Source organism: Schistocerca americana, chromosome 11 (assembly GCF_021461395.2).
Source record: "Schistocerca americana isolate TAMUIC-IGC-003095 chromosome 11, iqSchAmer2.1, whole genome shotgun sequence".
NCBI lineage: Eukaryota > Metazoa > Arthropoda > Insecta > Orthoptera > Acrididae > Schistocerca > Schistocerca americana.
The window spans coordinates 23,770,361-23,794,735 of NC_060129.1; the positions used below are offsets into that span (position 1 = coordinate 23,770,361).

General features: G+C 41.4%; 1 protein-coding gene across 3 annotated transcripts in view; it reads left to right on the plus strand.

Moving 5' to 3' along the window:
• The window catches only part of LOC124553617 (zinc finger protein 391-like), a 144,390-nt gene that overhangs the window by 48,748 nt on the left and 71,267 nt on the right, over positions 1–24,375 (plus strand). For all 3 annotated transcript variants that reach the window (XM_047127472.1, XM_047127470.1, XM_047127471.1), the window contains exon 3: positions 5,104–5,175. In XM_047127472.1, the coding sequence (XP_046983428.1) occupies positions 5,104–5,175 (72 nt within the window). The remainder of the gene's footprint in view (positions 1–5,103; positions 5,176–24,375) is intronic.

Genomic DNA, 24,375 nt, shown 5'->3' on the forward strand with positions numbered 1-24,375 from the left:
TCTGCTTTTGGGGGCTTCTGGCTGCTTCCAAGATGGGGCACCTCGCCTGCCTTTCTTCCTCTGTCTGCCTTACTTCCTTTTGTCCCGTACCTCACTTTCATTGACGTTTCTTAGACCTCGGGGTTTCGTTCCCCCGGGTCTCGCACTGTAGGCTATCTCCGATCCACAGTCGTACAGATCTGTCTGTCCGAGGACAGAGGGGTCTGACGACCTATTAGTTTGATCTCTTTTAATCGTCCGAATGACCGACCACAGTGTCTGTGGGCGGGAACTGCTCGACACTGGGAAAGGTGAACTGGTCCTACTAGTGCCCTCCGGCAAAGAAAAAATAGTGGTTTCGATAAACTATTAAGGTAAAGCGAGGAGCAGTTGCAAAAATCAGATAAAAACAAGTTTATTTAATTTGACTGCAAGAGAATCGGTAATGGCGAGCTAAACTTCGGCAGGTTCAGTTTTAGAGAAAATACGGTAGCTGTCGTCACAATGACATAGAATCGCAGGAACACCATTGTTAGGGACTGGGAGTTCTCACGGCAAATGGATCGGTGTCAACGTCACAAACCCACATCTCGTAACTAAGCAAAATGAGCTTTGCATTTTGCTCACAGCCAGTGTCTGTGCAGTCACGTGCGCGTGGGTTGTGCAGTTTTGTAATAGTGAATTAAACTTTGATGTGGACTGTGACGATGACAGAGACGACACGAACGTATTTCACTTAATAGAGCAACACACGTGCTGCCAAACTTGGTAAGTTAGGAGCTGCGCTTGCTCCCGTTGTTGTACGTCTGTTCGAAGTTGAGCAACAATCGGTGATAACCGGTAGGTTGTGACTGTTTGTTACTCCCTTGAATTGTGGGACACAAGTGGGGCAGGACAGTGTAGTTCCGTATTTTTCCTTGCGAAAGGTCCTGTAATTGTTTAGGGAAGACCAGCGTGGCAAAAAGAGCATTACACTCTTGAGAAAGCATTAGCCTTATTGTGACAACAATTATTACAGTTTCAGACTGGGCAGAAGGTTGCAACAGTGGTGCTTATGCCACACAAAAGGCATTACTGCACAGCTCAGTGTCATAATCGGTTCTAAGTTGCATAATACACAAGTGGTTTTGTTCGTAAAAGTCGGAAGAAGATTTTATAGAGGCCTGCACACCTCAAATATATGTAATTTTTACCGAAACGTTGTTAATTTTTTAGTAGTGTCAAACCTTCACTTCCCCACAGGAGCGTAACGATTTGGTAGAGATCCAGAATTTACAGCGTGGCAGACAGTGCACATGTGACTGCACTGTGAGTGAAATCAGGTGGGTTACAGGCTGAGCAAGTGCTAATGTGCAGGTAAGTCACAGATAGCACCTGCTGTGGAGCCCCGTAAAGCTATCGCGTACCGTAACAGTCGTTCGAGGTGGTCCATCTGCGTTGTTCTGTTGACCTAATGTAATGAAAAATGTGGTTCGTCTGTCTGGGTGACACATTTCCACAGATTTTAATTGATGATGTCAGTCAGTCAGTGTGGAGCACTTAGGAATTATCTGCTATGTGACGCCACTTAGGACAGTGTATGCCGAACGGTGTGCTCCGAAACACTCGTCTGCGGGAGTGTCGTATTCTTTTTATCAAATCTGCCGGAGGTTGTTGTCGAGTCTACTTTACAGGATGGGCGAGCCTCCGGCCCCTATGTTCTGTGACGAGTTGCGGATGTCCGACACCTTTTGCCTTCTTGTGGTTTCACTGACCTCAGACAGTTAGCTGCATACAATCGTGATAGTAGCTCGTAAACTGCTGACCTGGTTCGGAGTTTTTGAGATGCTCGTTTGCATTGGGGTCTTTTAACAATATTCCCTTAGTCAGAGTTGCTTATATCAGTGGATTTCAGTCACTAGAATGATTTATTCTCTGTCTCTACTTTACATGTATACAGGGTGATTGTAAAGTCGAGATCTATTTTGACTCTCCTAGAAAGTAGCATCAGCTCTTACTGGTGTGTAAATAACATTGACTGATATGAGCTTTACCTTTTATGATTTGATCAAGCGAAAACCAAAAAATGGCTGGTGTAGTAACAGTAGAAGACAGAGCTGAGATTGCCACCAGGTGTGGTTATGTTGCTTAAAGTAGTTTTTGGTACCTGTTTTGGAGTTCAGGGTAAAAAAAAAAAAACTTATTTTAACTTGGGAGATTTTAAAAATTACATAAATCATAAAAAAGGTCAACTTACAACAAATAAGTTTCCAGTAATTTTCTGGATACGGAAGATGACATGAATGTAAAAACTTATACTGGATATAAAAAAAAAATCTGCAACAAAATTCACTTGATATTTCCGTCTTCAGCCCAATTTGTCATGCTCATTTGTCTCTGTTTCTTTTTACTGAATGTGTCAATGATATTTTCAATGTCCATATCTCTTTCTTTATGGATATTTGCAAGAGCCGATACATTTAGTCTCACCTGCCTCAGTGTGTTACACAACTAAGTCTCTATTTGTCTCAAAATAGAGAAGCTTCGTTCAGGAGTGCTCATGGTAACAGAAATAGTCCCAAATATTTGAAGTAAAACAATGCATTTGGGAAAAACTGTTTGTCAGAGTTCTCGAAATCTTCAGTCGCTGTTTCAGATCTTTTACTTTCATCGACCCACTTTTTCTTCCGTAGTTTCAGCTCACCTTCTGAATCTGTTGAAGTAATATATTCGCTGATTTCTGAAGTCATTTTATCCAGTGTAATATGATACTCCATTGGAGGGGGGGGGGGGGGGGAGGAGGTGAGCTATAATACCCCCCCCCCCCCCCAAGACCCCCCTCTTGCCTCTACCCCTGGGCAAGAGTGAGGTAGCAAACCGAAAGTTAATCCTAAGACAATAAAAAAAACTGTCATAAAAAAATACGTGATAACTGCTAGAGTGAAAGATGCAAGTCAGTCTGGAAGACTTTCGACATCCACGTGCGAAGAGAATGTGAATGATGTTCACCACATCTTAGAATGAAGCCTTGCAAAGTCAACAAGACAAGCTGCTAGGGAAAGGGAGTTGTAATGTCACACGGTAACAACCATTTTTAAAAGTGAGCTATTTTTTCGACCTCAGGAGCCACATTATGTGCAAGAGCTGTTCGATGAGGACTGTGACAGGAGAGTGGAATTTTGGGAGATTGTGCTCGATCGAGGAGACGATTATCTCGATCAGTAAAACAATACCGTGTGCTCTGATGAAGTGGGATTTCACGTTGGAGGTTTTGTGAACTGTCACGGTTGTCATTATTGGTCAAAATTGGATGCAGTGTGATGGCTGAAAAAACGCAATCGAGATCAAGGGTCTGGTAAGGGATGACACGAAGGAGATTAGTTGGACCCTACGTGCTACATGACATCGTGAATAGTGCACGATACTTGCAGATGCTGCGAACGTACGTATAACCTGTGATTCGAGAATGGGAAAATGGAAGGGAATTGCTCTTCGTGCAAGATGGAACTCCACACCACAGTGAGAGAATGGCTTGATGACAATTTCCCTGGCAGGTACATTGGCCACTGGGAACTGACAGAATGGCTTGCATGCAGCCCTGATCTCACATCCTGTGAATTCTTCCTTTGGGGACGAGCTAAGGAATAAGTGTACAAGTTAAAACCGAAGGATATTGACAGTCTTGAGCAAAGTATCTGTGAAGTGTTTGCAAATGTCCTAGTTGAGATGCTAGGAAAAGCCGTGGATTTTTTCCTAAAAGATTCAAGATTTATGTGGAAAATGTGGGTGCATAAATTGAAATGTAACTTAATAACCAAATGGTACGCTGTAATAATATATTCAGTGAAAACAAAACTATGAAAAGATGTTTTTTTTTTTTTAAATATTCACTGTTACAAATAGGTACCGACTTTACAAACATACCGCTCTGTGCGCCCGGAGTGGCAGCAGGTGACATTTGATCTTGCTCTGGTCATTGCTCGTCGGTGGAAATATTTACCTGTTGTCATTCGCTCGGGAAAGATATCAGTGTAATTGCTGGTATTTGTAACTCTACATTCTTACCAAATGTTTGTGACAATATTGTGAAAGGAAAGTTACTGCTCACCATATAGCGGAGATGCTATATGGCCTTACTGGCTGAAAGCTATTATTTTTGACAGTCGTTTTGTTGTCAGAATGAGATCTCATTCTGGAAACATCCCCCAGGCTGTGGCTAAGCCATGTCTCCGCAGTATCCTTTCTTTCAGGAGTGCTAGTTCTGCAAGGTTCGCAGGAGAGCTTCTGTAAAGTTTGGAAGGGAGATGAGATACTGGCAGAAGTAAAACTGTGAGGACCGGGCGTGAGTCGTGCTTCGGTAGCTCAGATGGTAGAGTACTTGCCACTGCAAAAGGCAAAGGTCCCGAGTTCCAGTCTCGGTCGGACACACAGTTTTAATCTGCCAGGAAGTTACAGTCTTCTTGTTGTGTCTGTCTGCGACTCAGCATCTCCGCTATATGGTGAGTAGCAACTTTCCTTTTCACAGATGTCTGAGAATATTGTTTCAGGCCACTTCTGTACTAGCTGCTCGTAAAACTTTCTGGATGTGAGCTCGTGGTCCAAGAAACTCTTCTGTTCCTGGCGTTTTGCCCCGGACTGCGTCGAACATCTTCGGGTGCTCCTCCTCCGAGTCTTGCCGACTGACCGATCGGACGCCCGAGAGCGACATACGTACTGCAGGAAAGGGGGTGTGGTCGAAGTAATGTGTGGTGAGCAGAGCCACAGAATTGCTAGACAATTTTATCTTTGACAAGATGACAATCAAAAGTTAAGTCATATCTTTGACAAGGATTATCTCTGCTCATCACATTACTTTGGCCACACCCCCCTTCATACAGTATACATGTCCCTCTCAGACGTTTGACCAGTCAGTCGGCAAGATTTGGCAGAGGAGCGTCTGAAGATGTACGGTGCAGTCCTGGATGAAATGTCAGGAACAGAAGAGTTTCTTGGACCACGACCTCACAGCCCGAAAAGTTTACCAGCAGCTATGTCATCCAGTCGTGAAAGCATTCATTCTACACTGCTGCACTGCTTTGACTATAATCTGGCACAGATGTTTTGCCACACATAAAAATACACTAATGTTGTTTTTTTGTATTGCAGGGATATGAGTTTATGGCAGTGAAACAGGAGCTACGTGAAGGCACCGAGGCGGATCTACTACGAATGGTGCAGGTATGAAACTTGCATTCTGTCCTCTGTAAGTGTTTCCTGGTATTTCACCATTAGATATTAATGGAAAGTACTGTCATGTGACTGAGTGTAAGGCTGCCACTCCAAAGACTCCCACACTCCACTCCTCAGCCAGCCATAGTATTTTCTCTTCCACCTTCAAGTACTATCACCTTTGCAAGTTGTTTATAAATATGGAAACTGAAAACTTGTAGTGTGATTTGGACTTCCTGTACACTGTAGTTCTCCTGATCCATTCTTTAATTTAACACGTGCAGCTGATCCCGTGAAGGAGGAGAGCCTTCAAAAATTTGGAACACGTTTTGGTAATAATTAATGGAGGGGAAAAGTATATCATAGAAAATCTGTAAACTATACACGACTGGAATGTCCCCGACAAACTTTCAGACGTGGTGGTGGTGGTGGTGGTGGTGGTAGTAGTAGTAGTAGTAGTAGTAGTAGTAGTAGTAGTAGTATGGTATTCTGCCTTATGGCAAGCCTTGTCATGGGTTAAGCTTCTTCCTCTTTTGTCTGCCCATAGCCAGTCGTTTCATTTCTAAATATTTGTCTCCTTTTACATTCTTCATCATTTGATATCTTATTTTTCGTCTTCCTCTTTTTCCCCTCCACCATTCCATCTATTCCTTCTGTAGTGGTTAATAAAAAAGAAAAAGAGAAGAAAAGAAAAGAATACATTGAAAATGTGGGAAGAAATGGTGAATAAAAAGGGGGTTTTAAAATCGTTAATGACCGTGAAAAAGGGAAAGAATGAAATGCAAATCGGACTGCGTATTACAGAAAAGTTATCGGACTTCGTGATTTGGAAAAGCTATTGTTGGGGTGGTCCTTGTGGCGTTTCTGAGCAAAAGTCAAACAACTCTCCACTACAAAAATTATTTGAAGGAGAACAGAGAATAACAAAATGTGATTAACAGGGGGAAAGGGCGCAGATAAGAGTTCATTTTTTACTATATTAACATGTCTTCTCTGGTGCGGCGTCCAGGTCTTGTTCTCCAAAAATCTCCTGCTTCATTTATGTGTGAAAAGTTGTAGGTGCTCCGAAATCTTACAATAAATTTCATTGTCCAGGAATTACTAATGTATAAAAAAACAGTCTTGATATTAAATGCAATGTATTTTACGTTGCTGCTTCCATCCTCTAAATTTCATTCCACAATACGTCTGCACATCAATAAGTTTTTTCGTCTTAATCCGATCTAGACTAGCTAATAAGTAAGTTAAGCTTCTGCTCTCAAGAGACAAAAGAGTTACAATTTTAGTACCTTCATTTTCTTATATATTTTCTCTGCCGTCGAGCGCTCGTACAGCTGCGACGGTATAATTTATATCTGAGGGAATGAGTGTAGTGCGGCGAAATTCAAAGTCCCGCTACACTTCTTTGACTAAACAGTCCCTCCTCAAACAATGTCCAATCCATTTCAGTTTTCTCTTTCTGATGACTTTCAGCATGTTTCTTTCTTCTCCAACTCTTCTTAATATTTCTTCATTCCATACTCGGGCTCCCCATTTCACTTCTTCCATTCTTCTCCATATCCACATCTCTAGTGCCTCCAGATGTGGTAGTGTGGACCAAAATGAGGAAAAAAAAGTCAAGTAAATGTGCACTCTAAAATGAGTACCTTAGGAGCTCCGAGCACTCCTTCATCTTTGGTAATGTGAAACACATCCCCAAGTGCTTGTAACTCTTAAGATATTTGCCTTAAAGTCCATGTTTACTTGATTTTTGTCTCATTTTGGTCCATACTACCAGCTGTGAAAGTTTATCGACGGAGTTCTGGTTTGGCCTTTGTTAACAGTTACTATGACTACTACTTCAAATGTACCTTTATACTTCAGAAAGTATTATTCTTTTACCTTTTTACTCATTTTAAGCCTCTCGAAAATGGATACTCTGATAGATTAAAGACTTTAGATGGTATAACTGTCTCACTTTCACCAATTAAATATTTATTAATATCTTTAGCTGTAGTATTTATTTTGTAGTAACAGTTTGTTCTTGCCATGAACAGTATTAAGTGATATGACACAGTAGGAGGTACAAATGTCAGTTAACTAGTACAGTTTGTTTAATATGAGTGATGTTCATTTTTTACACTTGTGCAGTGTGTAAACAATGTTTACAGGAAATGAGTACCAAAGCTATGGTACCGTGTCCCAATGAATTATACAAAGCTGTGTTGCTTTACTACTTGTTCAACAACAAAGATAAAAATAAATATCTTGTAATTGTTTCCAATATAATTTTAAGGTCTACTGTCAGTTTGTTAAAATCTTAATTGTCAAACAGGTATAGTGACAACTTTTGTGACCAAATGAAGGAGAGAAGGAGCTTTCAGGACTGTGATTTTGCTTCAGGGTAATGGCTGCCCTCGTAGAAATGATGAACATCCTCTCTGATAAACACTCACCTCATAACAGGCAGACAGTGAAATCTGACCGCGTTCTGAGTAAAGACATTTCAACGGTCAAAATTTTATCAGTAAATTGCCGAAGTATTTGTAATGTAGGTCCCAAATTTATTTCCCTCAACAAAATTTCTCCCACTCTGACTATTCTTGGGACCGAGACGAGACTGAAGTCCAAACTAGAAATCTCAGAGATATTTAGCGAGTCACGGAACATATATTGAAAAGACAGATTAAACGCCACAGGAGGAGGGGGGGGGGGGGGGGGGGGGGGAGTGTTCATTGCAGTTGACAAAAACGTCTCTATTGAGGTCAAATTGGAGTGTGACATTGAGGTTACCTTATTGCATATAACAGGTCTAAGAAAACCAAGTTAATTGTTGGATGTTTGTACCGGCCACCCGATTCTGCTATGACAGTTTTAGAATCATTCAAATTAGGCTATGGTCAGTTTCGTGGAAATACCCGGACTGTGCAGTATTAGTTGGAAGAAATTTCAACCTACCAGGTATCTATGTCTACATCTACATCTACAAGACTACTCTGCAATTCACATTTAAGTGCTTGGCAGAGGGTTCATCGAACCACAATCATACTATCTCTCTACCATTACATTCCCGAACAGCGCGCGGGAAAAACGAACACCTAAACCTTTCTGTTCGAGCTCTGATTTCTCGTATTTTATTTTGATGATCATTCCTACCTATGTAGGTTGGGCTCAACAAAATATTTTCGCATTCGGAAGAGAAAGTTGGTGACTGAAATTTCGTAAATAGATCTCCCCGCGACGAAAAACGTCTTCGCATTAATGACTTCCATCCCAACTCAAGTATCATATCTGCCACACTCTCACTCCTATTACGTGATAATACAAAACGAGCTGCCCTTTTTTGCACCATTTCGATGTCCTCCGTTAATCCCACCTGGTAAGGATCCCACACCGCGCAGCAATATTCTAACAGAAGACGAACGAGTGTAGTGTAAGCTGTCTCTTTAGTGGACTTGTTGCATCTTCCAAGTGTCCCGCCAATGAAACGCAACCTTTCGCTCGCCTTCCCCACAATATTATCTATGTGGTCTTTCCATCTGAAGTTGTTCGTGATTTTAACACCCCGGTACTTACAAGGGAACATCCCCATCGCACCCCCCTCAGATTTAGTTAGAAGTTGGCACAGTGAATAGGCCATGAAAAACTGAACACAGATCAATCGAGAAAACAGGAAGAAGTTGTGTGGAACTATGAAAAAATAAGAAAATATACAAACTGAGTAGTCCATGCGCAACACAGGCTACATCAAGGACAGTCTAAGCTCAGGAGCACCGTGGTCCCGTGGTTAGCGTGAGCAACTACGAAACGAGACGTCCGTGGTTCAATTCTTCCCTCGAGTGAAAAGTTTATTTTCGCAAAGTTATGATCTGTCCGTTCGTTTGTTGACATCCCTGTTCAGTGTAATAAGTTTAGTGTCTGTGTTTTGCAACCGCACCGCAAAACCATGCAATTAGTAGACGAAAGGACGTGCCTTTCCAAAGGGAACCGAAAACATTTGATCGCAAGGTCATAGGTCAACCGATTCCTCCACAGGAAAACACGTCTGATATATTCTATACGACACTGGTGACGGCATGTGCGTCACTTGACAGGAATATGTTGTCGACCCACCTAACTTGTACACTTGGCGAATGGGTAAAAAGATTCTTCTACCTTGCTCGATTTAGGTTTTCTTGTGGATGTGATAATCACTCCCAAAAAAGTGATGAAAACATAAGAGTTTGTCACATAAACTGCAACAAATGAATGCAATAGTTTCACAGTCGCACAGTTTTCCCTGTGCTCTGTCAAAACATATGTTTTTAACGTTTTCAAATTTTTCCGTGCGTAGACCGTCAAATCCTGCGTGTTGTTTGTTGTGGTCTTCAGTCCTGAGACTGGTTTGATGCAGCTCTCCATGCTACTCTATCCTGTGCAAGCTTCTTCATCTCCCAGTACCTACTGCAACCTACATCTTTCTGAATCTGCTTAGTGTATTCATCTCTTGGTCTCCCCCTACGATTTTTACCCTCCACGCTGCCCTCCAATACTAAATTGGTGATCCCTTGATGCCTCAGAACATGTCCTACCAACCGATCCCTTCTTCTGTCAAATTGTGCCACAAACTTCTCCTCTCCCCAATCCAATTCAATACTTCCTCATTAGTTATGTGATCTACCCATCTAATCTTCAGCATTCTTCTGTAGCACCACATTTCGAAAGCTTCTATTCTCTTCTTGTCCAAACTGTTTACCGTCCATGTTTCACTTCCATACATGGCTACACTCCATACAAATACTTTCAGAAATGACTTCCTGACACTTAAATCTATACTCGATGTTAACAAATTTCTCTTCTTCAGAAACACTTTCTTTGCCATTGCCAGTCTACATTTCATATCCTCTCTACTTCGACCATCATCAGTTATTTTGCTCCCCAAATAGCAAAACTCCTTTACTACTTTAAGTGTCTCATTTCCTAATCTAATACCCTCAACATCACCCGACTTAATTCGACTACATTCCATTATCCTCGTTTTGCTTTTGTTGATGTTCATCTTATATCCTCCCTTCAAGACACCATCCATTCCGTTCAACTGCTCTTCCAAGTCCTTTGCTGTCTCTGACAGAATTACAATGTCATCGGCGAACCTCAAAGTTTTTATTTCTTCTCCATGGATTTTAATACCTACTCCGAATTTTTCTTTTGTTTCCTTTACTGCTTGCTCAGTATGCAGATTGAATAACATCTGGGAGAGGCTACAACCCTGTCTCACTCCCTTCCCAACCACTGCTTCCCTTTCATGTCCCTCGACTCTTATAACTGCCATCTGGTTTCTGTACAAATTGTAAATAGCCTTTCGCTCCCTGTATTTTACCCCTGCCACCTTTAGAATTTGAAAGAGAGTATTCCAGTCAACATTGTCAAAAGCTCTCTCCAAGTCTACAAATGCTAGAAATGTAGGTTTGTCCTTCCTTAATCTTTCTTCTAAGATAAGTCGTAAGATCAGTATTGCCTCACGTGTTCCAGTATTTCTACGGAATCCAAACTGATCTTCCCAGAGGTCGACTTCTACTAGTTTTTCCATTCGTCTGTAAAGAATTCGTGTTAGTATTTTGCAGCTGTGGCTTATTAAACTGATTGTTCGGTAATTTTCACATCTGTCAACACCTGCTTTCTTTGGGATTGGAATTATTATATTCTTCTTGAAGTCTGAGGGTATTTCGCCTGTCTCGAACATCTTGCTCACCAGATGGTAGAGATTTGTCAGGACTGGCTCTCCCAAGGGCGTCAGTAGTTCTAATGGAATGTTCTCTAGTCCCAGGACCTTGTTTCGGTTTAGGTCTTTCAGTGCTCTGTCAAACTCTTCACGCAGTATCATATCGCCCATTTCATCTTCATCTACATTCTCTTCCATTTCCATAATATTGTCCTCAAGTACATCGCCTTTGCATAGACCCTCTATATACTCCTTCCACCTTTCTGCTTTCTATTCTTTGCTTAGAACTGGGTTTCCATCTGAGCTCTTGATGTTCATGCAAGTGGTTCTCTTATCTCCAAAGGTCTCTTTAATTTTTCTGTAGGCAGTATCTATCTTACCCCTAGTGAGATAAGCCTCTACATTCTTACATTTGTCCTCTAGCCATCCCTGCTTAGCCATTTTGCACTTCCTGTCGATCTCATTTTTGAGACGTTTGTATTCCTTTTTGCCTGCTTCATTTACTGCATTTTTATATTTTCTCCTTTCCTCAATTAAATTCAATATTTCTTCTGTTACCCAAGGGTTTCTACTAGCCCTCGTCTTTTTACCTACTTGATCCTCTGCTGCCTTCACTACTTCATCCCTCAAAGCTACCCATTCTTCTTCTACTGTATTTCTTTCCCCCATTCCTGTCAATTGTTCCCTTATGCTCTCCCTGAAACTCTGTACAATCTCTGGTTCTTTCAGTTTATCCAGGTCCCATCTCCTTAAATTCCCACCTTTTTGCAGTTTCTTCAGTTTTAATCTACAGGTCATAACCAATAGATTGTGGTCGGAGTCCACATCTGCCCCTGGAAATGTCTTACAATTTAAAACCTGGTTCCTAAATCTCTGTCTTACCATTATATAATCTATTTGATACATTTTAGTATCTCCAGGATTCTTCCATGTATACAACCTTCTATCATGATTCTTGAACCAAGTGTTAGCTATGATTAAGTTGTGCTCTGTGCAAAATTCTACCAGGCGGCTTCCTCTTTCATTTCTTAGCCCCAATCCATATTCACCTACTACGTTTCCTTCTCTCCCTTTTCCTACACTCGAATTCCAGTCTCCCATGACTATTAAATTTTCGTCTCCCTTCACTATCTGAATAATTTCTTTTATTTCATCTTACATTTCTTCAATTTCTTCGTCATCTGCAGAGCTAGTTGGCATATAGACTTGTACTACTGTAGTAGGTGTGGGCTTCGTATCTATATTGGCCACAATAATGCGTTCACTATGCTGTTTGTAGTAGCTTACCCCCATTCCTATTTTCCTATTCATTATTAAACCTACTCCTGCATTACCCCTATTTGACTTTGTGTTTATAATCCTGTAGTCACCTGACCAGAAGTCTTGTTCCTCCTGCCACCGAACTTCACTAATTCCCACTATATCTAACTTCAACCTATCCATTTCCCTTTTTAAATTTTCTAACCTACCCGCCCGATTAAGGGATCTGACATTCCACGCTCCGATCCGTAGAACGCCAGTTTTCTTTCTCCTGATAACGACATCCTCTTGAGTAGTCCCCGCCCGGAGATCCGAATGGGGGACTATTTTACCTCCGGAATATTTTACCCAAGAGGACGCCATCATCATTTAGTCATACAGTAAAGCTGCATGCCCTCGGGAAAAATTATGGCCGTAGTTTTCCCTTGCTTTCAGCCGTTCGCAGTACCAGCACAGCAAGGCCGTTTTGGTTATTGTTACAAGGCCAGATCAGTCAATCATCCAGACTGTTGCCCTTGCAACTACTGAAAAGGCTGCTGCCCCTCTTCAGGAACCACACGTTTGTCTGGCCTCTCAACAGATACCCCTCCGTTGTGGTTGTACCTACGGTACGGCTATCTGTATCGCTGAGGCACGCAAGCCTCCCCACCAACGGCAAGGTCCATGGTTCATGCGTATGTCCAAGCAAATCTGAACATGTCCTGGAATTTTGGAGAGCGAAGTTGATTATATAAAAAATTAAACTTTTCACTAGAGGGACGACTTGAACCAAGGACCTCTCGCGCCGCAGCTGCTCACGCTAACCACGAGACCACGGCACTCCTGAGCATATAATCTCCTTGATGTTACCTATATTGTGCATGGACTATTCATTTTCTATATTTTGCTTATTTTTTTCATAGTTCCACACAATTTCTTCCTGTTTTCTCGATTGATCTGTGTTCAGTTTTTCAAGGCCTATCCACTGTGCCAACTTATAACTAAATCTGAGGGGGGTGCGATGGGAAGGTTCCCTTGTTAGTTGAATTGACAGCCTTGAGAATTGTACTATTTATCGAGTAATCGAATTCCAACAGATTTCTTTTGGAACTTGTGTGGATCACCTCACACTTTTCGTTATTTAGCGTCAACTGCCACCTGCCACACCATACAGCAATCTTTTCTAAATCGCTTTGCAACTGATACTGGTCTTCGGATGACCTTACTAGACGGTAAATTACAGCATCATCTGCGAACAACCTAAGAGAACTGCTCAGATTGTCACCCAGGTCATTTATATAGATCAGGAACAGCAGAGGTCCCAGGACGCTTCCCTGGGGAACACCTGATATCACTTCAGTTTTACTCGACGATTTGCCGTCTATTACTACGAACTGCGACCTTCCTAACGGGAAGTCACGAATCGAGTCGCACAACTGAGACGATACCCCATAGGCTCGCAGCTTGATTAGAAGTCGCTTGTGAGGAACGGTGTCAAAAGCTTTCCGGAAATCCAGAAATACGGAATCATCCTGAGATCCCCTGTCGATAGCGGCCATTACTTCATATGAATAAAGAGCTAGCTGCGTTGCACAAGAACGATGTTTTCTGAGACCGTGCTGATTATGTATCAATAGATCACTCCCTTCGAGGTGATTCATAATGTTTGAATACAGTATATGCCCCAAAACCCTACTGCAAACCGACATCAGTGATATATGTCTGTGGTTCGAAGGATTACTCCCACTACCCTTCTTAAAGGGTCTGACATCTGTAGATTCATTGCAGAGGATACAGAGCTACAAGCATGTGATGTGCTTTTGAAAATATTTTCAGAAAACCGTCTGGAGCAGCTAGTTCGACAGTCAACACACAATGGATGTGTTTTTGAACTTGCAGCTAAAAACAGGCCTGACCGTATCAGTGGCTCAGTGACTCTGATGTGATTATAGTGACTGTTGTTGTTGTTGTTGTTGTTGTCTTCAGTCCAGAGACTGGTTTGATACAGCTCTCCACGCTACTCTGCCTTGTGCAAGCCTCTTCATCTCTGAGTAACCACTGAACCCTACATCCTTCTGAATCTGCTTAGTGTATTCATCTCTTGGTCTCCCTCTACGATTATTACCCTCCACACTGACCTCCAGTACTAAACGGGTGATCTATTGATGCCTCAGAACATGTCCTACCAACTTCTTCTAGTCAAGTTGTCACAAATTTCTCTTCTCCCCGATTATATTCAGTAGTGACTATGGCTACTAAAGTTAATAAATCAGTCACATAGGGTAGGAGAGTATTCCTGTTAGAAAGAGCAAATATGCTGTTGTTAGTATCCCGTTTAGAGAATGAATTGAAATCGTTTACTTCCAGTAGAGGAATTGTGGCCAAAGTTGAAACAGATTGTAAATGAAGCTCTGGAGAAGTATTTTGCAGATCAGTTAATTAAGAATAGGAAAGACCCACTTTGGTCTAACAAAAATATTTGAAAAATCCTGAGGAAGTGAAGGCCGTTGCACTCTCGGTTGAAAGTGAACGTGCAGACAATGACAGTCTAAAGTTAGCAGGGATTTGTACAGCTTTAAAAAGATCGACGCACAAAGCATGCAACTACTACTGCTGTCATACCTTAGCAAAAGATTTTGGTGAGAACCTGAGAAAATTCTGATATTATACAAAATCTCTAAGTGGGTCTAAGACTTCCATCCAGTCACTTGTTGACCAGTCTACTGTGACAGTAGAAGATAGCAGAAGGAAAGCTGAAGTTTTAAATTTTGTGTTTAAGAAATCATTCACCCAGGAGAGCCATACAACCATACTGTCATTTGACCACGACACTGACTGTTGTATGGAAGGACATAGTAATAGGCATTCCTGGCATAGAAAAACAACTGGAAGAATTGAAAACAAATAAGTTGCCGGCTCCAGATGGAATCCCAGTCTGGTTTAACAAAGAGTGCATTGGACCCTTACTTACCTTGCATTTATCATGAATGTCAACCCGTGCAAAGTCCCAAGCGACTGAAAAAAGCACACGTGACTGCTGTATGGAAGAATGGTAGAAGAGTGGACCCAAAAAATTACAGACCAACGTCTTTAACATTGGTTTCCTGCTGAATTCTTTAAGATATTCTCAATGTGAATATAATAAATTTCCTCGAGACAGAAAAGCTTCCGTGAACGAATCGACACAGTTTTATAAAGCATCGCACATGTAAAACTTGGCTTGCCCTGTTCTTACATGACATGCTACGAAGGGCAAGTTCCAGATTCCATATTCTTAGATTTCCAAAAAGCATTTGACACAGTGCCCCAGTGCAGGGTTTAACAAAGGTACGAGCATATGGGAATAGGTTCCCAGATATGTGAATGGCTGAAAGACACATTTACCCATGAAATAGTACAAGCCCTAAATAACAAATTATCGCCAGTTGATATCTTTTGTGATCTTTTGATATCTTTTGTGATCTACCTGTGTGGACCATGTCACACTCTTACAAGGGAACCTCCCCGTCGCACCTCCCTCAGATTTTGTTATAAGTTGGCACAGTGGATAGGCCTTGAAAAACTGAACACAGATCAATGGAGAAAACAGGAAGAAGTTGTGTGGAACTAGAAAAAAAATAAGCAAAATATACAAACTGAGCAGTCCATGCGCAAGATATGCAACATCATGGATGGTGTGAGCTCAGCAGCGCCGTGGTCCCGTCGTTAGCATGAGCAGCTGCGGAATGAGAGGTCCTTGGTTCAAGTCTCCCCTCGAGCGAAAAGTTTATTATTTTTATTTTCAGACAATTATTATCTGTTTGTCCGTCCATCCGATGCGAGGTAACTGTGCTGTAGTATGGGGACGCTACACCTAAACAAATATCGAAACACATGACGTCAGTCGACCACAGCGCAAAAACGTTAAAAACATATGTTTTGACAGAGCACAGGGAAAACTGTGCGACTGTGAAACTGTTGCATTAGTTTGTTAAAGTTTATGTGACAAACTCTTATGTTTTCATCACTTTATTGGGAGTGATTATCACATCCACAAGAAAACCTAAATCGGGCAAGATAGAAGAATCTTTTTACTCATTCGCCAAGTGTACAAGTTAGGTGGGTCGGCAACATATTCCTGTCATGTGACGCACATACTGTCACCAGTGTCGCATAGAATGTATCAGACGTGTTTTCCTGTGGAGGAATCGGTTGACCTATGACCTTTCAATCAAATGTTTTCGGTTCCCATTGGAGAGGCACGTCATTTTGTCTACTAATCGCACGGTTTTGCGGTGCGGTTGCAAAACACAGACACTAAACTTACTACAGTGAACAGAGACGTCAAGGAACGAACTGACAGATCATAACTTTGCGAAAATAAAGAAAGTAAAATTTTCACTCGAGGAAGACTTGAACCAAGAACCTCTCATTCCGCAGCTGCTCACGCTAACCACGGGACCACGGCGCTCCTGAGCTGACACTGTCCTTGATGTTGCCTATCTTGCGCATGGACTACTCAGTTGATATATTTTGCTTATTTTTTTGATAGTTCCACACAACTTCTTCCTGTTTTCTCCATTGATCGGTGTTCAGTTTTTCAAGGTCTATGCACTGTGCCAACTTATAACTAAATCTGAGAGGGGTGCGATGGGGAGGTTCCCTTGTTAGAAAAACTCAGGTTTTATGGAATTGAATGCTATTCATACAGCTGGTTTGAATCATACTTAATGAATAGAAAGCAAAAAATTGTGCTGAATAGCACAAATAATGTTGGGAAGGTGTTCAATTCTAGTGAATGGGGAGTTATCACAAAGGGAGTCCCACATGGTTCAATTTTGGGTCCTCTGCTGTTCCTTATTTGTGTGATTGACCTCTCACTTAACGTTCAGCAAGCGGAACTAGTACTTTTTGCAGATGACACTAGTGTTATAATAAATCCCATTCCAGAAAAATCAGCTGATGATATTGTTAAGAATGTCTTTCAAAGAATTATTAAGTAGTTTTCAGAAAATGGACTCCCCCCTCCCCTTAATTTTGAAAATGCTCACTATATCCAGTTCTGTACACCGAATAGAGACATACTGACAATTGACGTAGCATATGAACAGGGCTCAGTTAACAGGTTAGATTTCTCCAAATCGTTTGGGTGTTCACATTGATGACAACTTGAACTGGAAGAAGCATATTACTGAGCTTCTCAAACAATTAAGTTCAGCGTCTTTCGCTCTTCGTATAATCGCTAGTTTTGGTAATAAACCGATCGGCCTCCTAACATACTTTGCATATTTTCAATCAGTAATGTCTTATGGAATAGTTTTCTGGGGTAACACACCACTTACACATAATGAATTGATTACACACAGGAGAGCAGTGGGAATAATTAGTGGTGTTCACCCAAGGATGTCATGTAGGAACCTTTTCAAGGAGTTAGGTATTTTAACTGCACCATCAGAGTATATATATTCGCTAGAGGGAAAAATGGCCTTTCCTATCCGTTACTGAAGCTGTCAGTTGCTCAAAAAAGAGTACACTATTCAACAAGAAAAATCTTTGATCATTTGCCCAACAGCATAAAGTTTCTGGCAGGTAGCAGATCAAGTTTTAAATCTAGCTTAAAATCATTTCTTTTGGACAACTGCTTCTGTTCCATGGACGAGTTTCTGTTTCAGGACTGGTAAAGTACCTCTATATGTAGTTGCATGTGTAGAAGTGAAACTTTCAGTAATATTAATATATTCGCGCGTGTGTGTGTGTGTGTGTGTGACTTGTTCCACATCATATCTATAAAATAATTGGGAAAATGATCTATGGAACATTACATAACTAAACTAAACTTCTTAAGTAACAGAATCAGTACGTTGTCCTCGGCTGTGTGTGTTCATCAGGGTATCATCAGAAGTGTCCCATGGAAGTGTTGTAGGGTCACTGTTATTTTTTATGTACATGAATGATCTGGTGGGCAGGTTTGCAGCAGTCTGTGGTTGTTTGCTGATGATGCCGTGGTGTAGGGGAAGGATCGTTGTTGAGTGACTGGAGGAGGATAAAAAATGACTTACACAAAATTTCTAGTTGGTGTGATGAATGTCAGCTAGCTTTAAAAGTAGAAAAATGTAAATTAACGCAAATGAGTAGGAAAAACAAACCTATAATGTTCGGATGCAGCATTAGTAGTCTCCCCTTGACACTGTCACATTGTTGAAATGTCTGGCATAACTTTGAAAAGCAATATGAAATGGAACGAGCATGTGAGACTTGTGGTAGGAAAGGCAAATGTTGGACTTCAGTTTATTGGGAGAATTCTAGGAAAGCACGGTTCATCTGTAAAGGAGACCGCATATAGGACGCCGGCGTGACCTATTCTCGAGTACTGCTAGAGTGTTTTGGATCCGTACCAGGTCGGATTAAAGGAAGACATAGAAGAAATTAAGAGGTCGGCTGGCAGATTTGCTGCTGGCAGGTGGTAGGTTTGTCACTGGTAGGTTTGAACGGCACTCGAATGTTACTGACGTGCTTCAGGAACTGAAATGGCAATCCCTGGAGCTGAGACGATATTCTTTTTGAGAAACACTATTGACAAAATTTAGAAAACTGCCATTTGAGGCTAACTGCAGAATGTTTCTGCCGCCTCCAACATACATTGCGCATAAGGACCACAGAGATAATGTTTGAGAAATTAGTGCTCGTACGGAGGCATACAGAGAGTTGTTTTTCACTCGCTCTGTTTGCGAGTGAAAGGGGAAAGGAAACTACAATTAGTGGTGCAGGATACCCTCCGTCACGCACTGCACGGTGGCTCAGGGAGTCTGTATGTAGATGGCAAACTGTGAAATCCAGTATATTTGAAATTCTAGATCACCTACTATAGAGTTCTGACATTGCTCCAGAAGATTTCTACCCTTTTTGTTCGACAGATGAGCACGTGGACAAATAAGAGTTTCTGTCAAATGACGAGATTGTGGAGGCGGTGCCACAAAGCTGTTTTCGGGATGGTTGAAGGAAACTTGTCAGGAGATGGCCCGACTACATAATGGTTAAGGGAGACCGTGTAGAGAAATGATGTTATTTGCAGTGTTATTTTTTCAATAACTTGTGACCAAATTTCCTGAGCCGACAACCAGAAAAGTTTCTGTTGTATCATGAAAAACCCTGTGAATACTTCGTGCAATAAAAGCTTTGACCGGTTCCTCACCATGCTGGTAATTTGTCAGAAATGTCCCTCTCTCTCCACTCAAATTGCCGCCCTTCACGGGCTGCCAACAAGGGCAGTGTCACAGCTCTAGTAAATGACGACTCGTCTTCCAAAACTCCTGCAGTTTACTTTTCTATTTCTCAGTGATTGCAGTGGCTTCTTACACCATCCGTGTGCACAATACCCAGTGTTTAAAAGTGAATGTTGGGGTTTAAAGCTTTGTAGCATTTATTACATTCTGCTTACAGTTTTTATTACATTTAACTAAAAGGCAACTCAAACAGTTTTACAAAGTTTGCAGTTGTTACGAGATCTAAAGCCTCCGGACTATGATTTACATGCCAACTTTGGAAACAAAGTGTTGTTGCATGAAGATGATTTCCTGTATTGTGTCACCTCCTGTGATAAATACAGGTTTCACTTAAGTGTAAATGTGGACACACAATGTGCGCATCGCATCAGTGGGTCAGCAAATCCCAAAGAGATGGTCCAGTTCCAACAAATTGAATGTTTTTTGTGCCATATTCTGGTGGAAAGTTTATGGGCTTTTCTTCTTTGGTGAAGCTAAGTGCTGTTTCTTATATTGATGCACTAAAACTGTGGCTCTTTCCTCATTTGGGAGAAACTGGATCACGGAATTACATTTGGCTGCAAGATGGTGCACCACCTCACAGGTATGTGGTATTACTTGGAACTTGGTACAGGATTAGCTAGATGATGATGATCATGATGATGATGACACACTTCGTTTCACACGGACTCCACGTTCACCTGCTCCGACATCAAGCAATTTTTACCTTTGGGAGCTCGTAAAGGATCACGTGTATGTGCTTCTGTTACTTGCCGATCTATCCGACACAAGAAACAGTTGTTGCAACCATTACTCCAGGCACACTGATCAATGTTTGGCCGGCCGCTGTGGCCGAGCGGTTCTAAGCCCTTCAGTCTGGAACAGCGCAACTGCTACAGTTGCAGGTTCGACTCCTGCCTCTCGCACGGATGTGTGTGCTGACCTTAGGTTAGTTAGGTTTAAGTAGTTCTAAGTTCTAGGGGACTGATGACCTCAGAGCCATTTGAACCATCAAGGTTTGGGGAGGACTCGTCTATTGATTGGGTGTGTACTGTAATGATGAATCGTGCTGACATTGAGCACTTTTTGTCCTTAACAGTCAACAGAACCCACTTTTTCACTATTAAGAAGTGTTTTATTTAAAATTGTTTCATCAGTTTATGTGGTTGGCAATGCATAATACAGGCTTTATCTTGTCCTGGTATTGTAGAAACTATGCCACTTTTTGATTTGAGATGTTTTACCTATATTCTGGAAGAACACTTGTGAGGGCAAAAATGTGTGTCGCTGAGAAAGCTTTGCAGTGCGTCGAGAGAACAAAGTGAACGATAAAATTGGATTAAGAAGAGAAAAATGTACTTTGACACGAACGAGTGCAGTGAGGTCGGCTTAACGTGCAATGTTTGAGGATGACATGTCTGTCGCTTGCCGATCACGATGTCAAAGTTTTCTTCCCGAGAAACTTTGGCATCGACTTGTCGTTCCTTTACATTCAGAATCGGTCTGGATGCCTCCTCTTTGAAATACTTTGTGTAATATTTTTGGTGTGTCTCACTGTTTTTTGTTGTGTGATCTTGCAGAAAAATTACATATTTTCAGTTTTCACTGTCACTGACTGAAGATGCTGTTAAAATTCCCAAATGAGAGAATTGCAGGAAAGCTTTCCGTCCATCTTGAGTCGTACAAATTTGTAATGAATTTCTTCACTGATAATCTCTATGACATTAGCCACATAGTAAGGTCAGAAGATGTTGTCAGACTTGTTGTTTACACGTGAGAGTTCGTCTTTACCAATCCTAGTATTTATCACATTGAACTCCTGCTAATCTGGCCCTCAGAAGTCCAGCCCCTCAGTAATCCGGCCCACATCTGGCCTCTAGTCGTTCAAGTAGATAATGAATTATTGTGTGCAACAACATTGTTAGTTAATTACAATGTCAAACAATGTTACATGTGTTTGAAATTGCAGCTTTCTTTATGGTTCAGTATCACGGCTTCCAAAACACGCTATGCTAGACGTCGAGCAGGATGTTGAAACTACAGGGAAGACGAACTGACATTCTTCCTGGAAAGCAGTTGCTGCCAAGTACAGTGCTGGATGAGCAGCTGTTTGTGACCAAACTGTAATAGATGAAGAACAGTTGAAAGAGTACAACAAAGTTGTGATGAAGGAGAGGAAATACGAGGAGAGAACACTGCTGGTGCCGAACCTGCAGACATCTCCCTGGAGTACATTATGCAACAGCCTGAAATGTGCAGTATCGATGTAATGCTTGTAAAGCCGAGTGTGATCAGATGTACTGCCATGGCATATCGTCATTGTGACAATTATTCTCCATCTGTCGTAAGAATAAATCTCGTGTAAGTAAACATTATACTATGTAAACATTACACTATGTCTTCTTCTCTCTCTGCTGGCCCCTCATTGGATTTCGTTTCATGTGGAGCAGAAGCTGAGCTGTCTCGAATACACTAGAGTGCGATAATGCGTATTTGTTTCGTGCTCTGCATTATGCATACGTTGGCTCAGCGACGATATGGGGCGACAGGTTGCAGTGCATTTAACTTGGGCAGCACTGACCAGACAAGTGATCCAGCTAACCCGCAGTGAAGTAACAGTTGCAGTGAAGACATAAAGAGAGATGAGCAAAGAAACAATATAGCTTTGAATGTCATTTAATTTTAAACAGAAGGAAGTAATATATGGCAAAACTCCGGTGATACGCTTCTTAGGTGAGCAGACAGAAAACGTGACATGCTCTGGATGTTAGCTAACATAGACACGGGTTCCCAGGTAGATGCCATGTTTCTCGACTTCCGCAAGGCGTTCGATACAGTTCCCCACAGTCGTTTAATGAACAAAGTAAGAGCGTATGGACTATCAGACCAATTGTGTGATTGGATTTAAGAGTTCCTAGATAATAGAACGCAGCATGTCATTCTCAATGGAGAGAAGTCTTCCGAAGTAAGAGTGATTTCAGGTGTGCCGCAGGGGAGTGTCGTAGGACCGTTGCTATTCACAATATACGTAAATGACCTTGTGGATGACATCGGAAGTTCACTTTTTGCGGATGATGCTGTGGTATATCGAGAGGTTGTAACAATGGAAAATTGTACTGAAATGCAGGAGGATCTGCAGCGAATTGACGCATGGTGCAGGGAATGGCAATTGAATCTCAATGTAGACAAGTGTAATGTGCTGCGAATACATAGAAAGAAAGATCCCTTATCATTTAGCTACAATATAGCAGGTCAGCAACTGGAAGCAGTTAATTCCATAAATTATCTGGGAATACGCATTAGGAGTGATTTAAAATGGAATGATCATATTAAGTTGATCGTCGGTAAAGCAGATGCCAGACTGAGATTCATTGGAAGAATCCTAAGGAAATGCAATCCGAAAACAAAGGAAGTAGGTTACAGTACGCTTGTTCGCCCACTGCTTGAATACTGCTCAGCAGTGTGGGATCCGTACCAGATAGGGTTGATAGAAGAGATAGAGAAGATCCAACGGAGACCAGCGCGCTTCGTTACAGGATCATTTAGTAATCGTGAAAGCGTTACGGAGATGACAGATAAACTCCAGTGGAAGACTCTGCACGAGAGATGCTCTGTAGCTCGGTACGGGCTTTTGTTGAAGTTTCGAGAACATACCTTCACCGAGGAGTCGAGCAGTATATTGCTCCCTCCTACGTATATCTCGCGAAGAGACCGTGAGGATAAAATCAGAGATATTAGAGCCCACACACAGGCATACCAACAATCCTTCTTTCCATGAACAATGCGAGACTGGAATACAAGGGAGATCCAATAGAGGTACTCAAGGTACCCTCCACCACACACCGTCAGGTGGCTTGCGGAGTATGGATGTAGATGTAGATGTAGAACATAACGCTGTAATTAAAAACAAGAGTGATGAAAATTGCTGACTTCAACAAGTGTAATTTTTCTTCACGAGCTATGTGTGGCATAAAAGCCCACTGCTGATTTCCCGTGTAGTTAAATATTGATGCCACCGAGGGTATTACAGTCAGTCATCTGGTAATCTCCGTACTCCTTCCATATTGTACTCCGAGCAGTACGGTACATTTTGGAAGTTCACGTTGATAACGAGACGATCAGCAACAGAATCCCAAGCCACCAAAAACACATTTCTTCCTCCTCCTCTTTTATGACGTATTGTTCTGCATTTCGCCATTGTTCTGCTGTGATGTGTCACAAAACTTTGTGCATTATTTCCATTTCGTGCATTTGGCAGTTTGTTATTTCTCTCAACAAATCACTTAACTTGACTGCAGATCAATTCTGTTGGGTTCAGTTGCAGTGTTATGTGACAACAGTAAAAATGCCGCATTTGCAGTGTGCTTGACACTGTGAACATTATAGTTTTCCATTTTTCTACACGCTTATTACTCTGGCTCATATGAGACCACATCTGTCCTACAAAACAATGTGCATATTCAAATAAAGAGTATTTGATTTTTAATTTTTCTCCAAAAAATTTAGCTGTGTAATGTTTTCTTAACTTCAACAATCTCTGACAATTCTTTATAAAATATTAATAATTAAGAATATGTACTTGCAATGAAAACCAGAATTTTGCTTGCAATATGTAATTAGAAACTAGAAGACGTGTATTTTTCTTGAAAAGTGCTGGTTAAGTATGCCTTAATTAACATATATTTGATGAATATCACATTTAAATGATTTAGGTATTCAAACAGGAAAAAATCATAGACAGTAACGTGTTTTGAACCGTCGCCTGCCAGCATACACAATTGTCGTTCAGTGACACTGTTTTTTACACCATGCATGTAATTACAATTCTTTCCCTTATATTTATTTCTTAGGTTTTCTCGAAAAATATCAATGCTGCTTTTTCTGTGCAATCTTGTGAAAAACATTAAGAACAACTTGTTTCTTACCATAAATGGTGCTACATGAGAAGTTCACTACAAAGCAATTCACAGTACACATGAACAATAAGACAATCAGAGCACAAGCAGCATTTACAGAGATTTATGACAGTACATAATTTTTGAAATACAA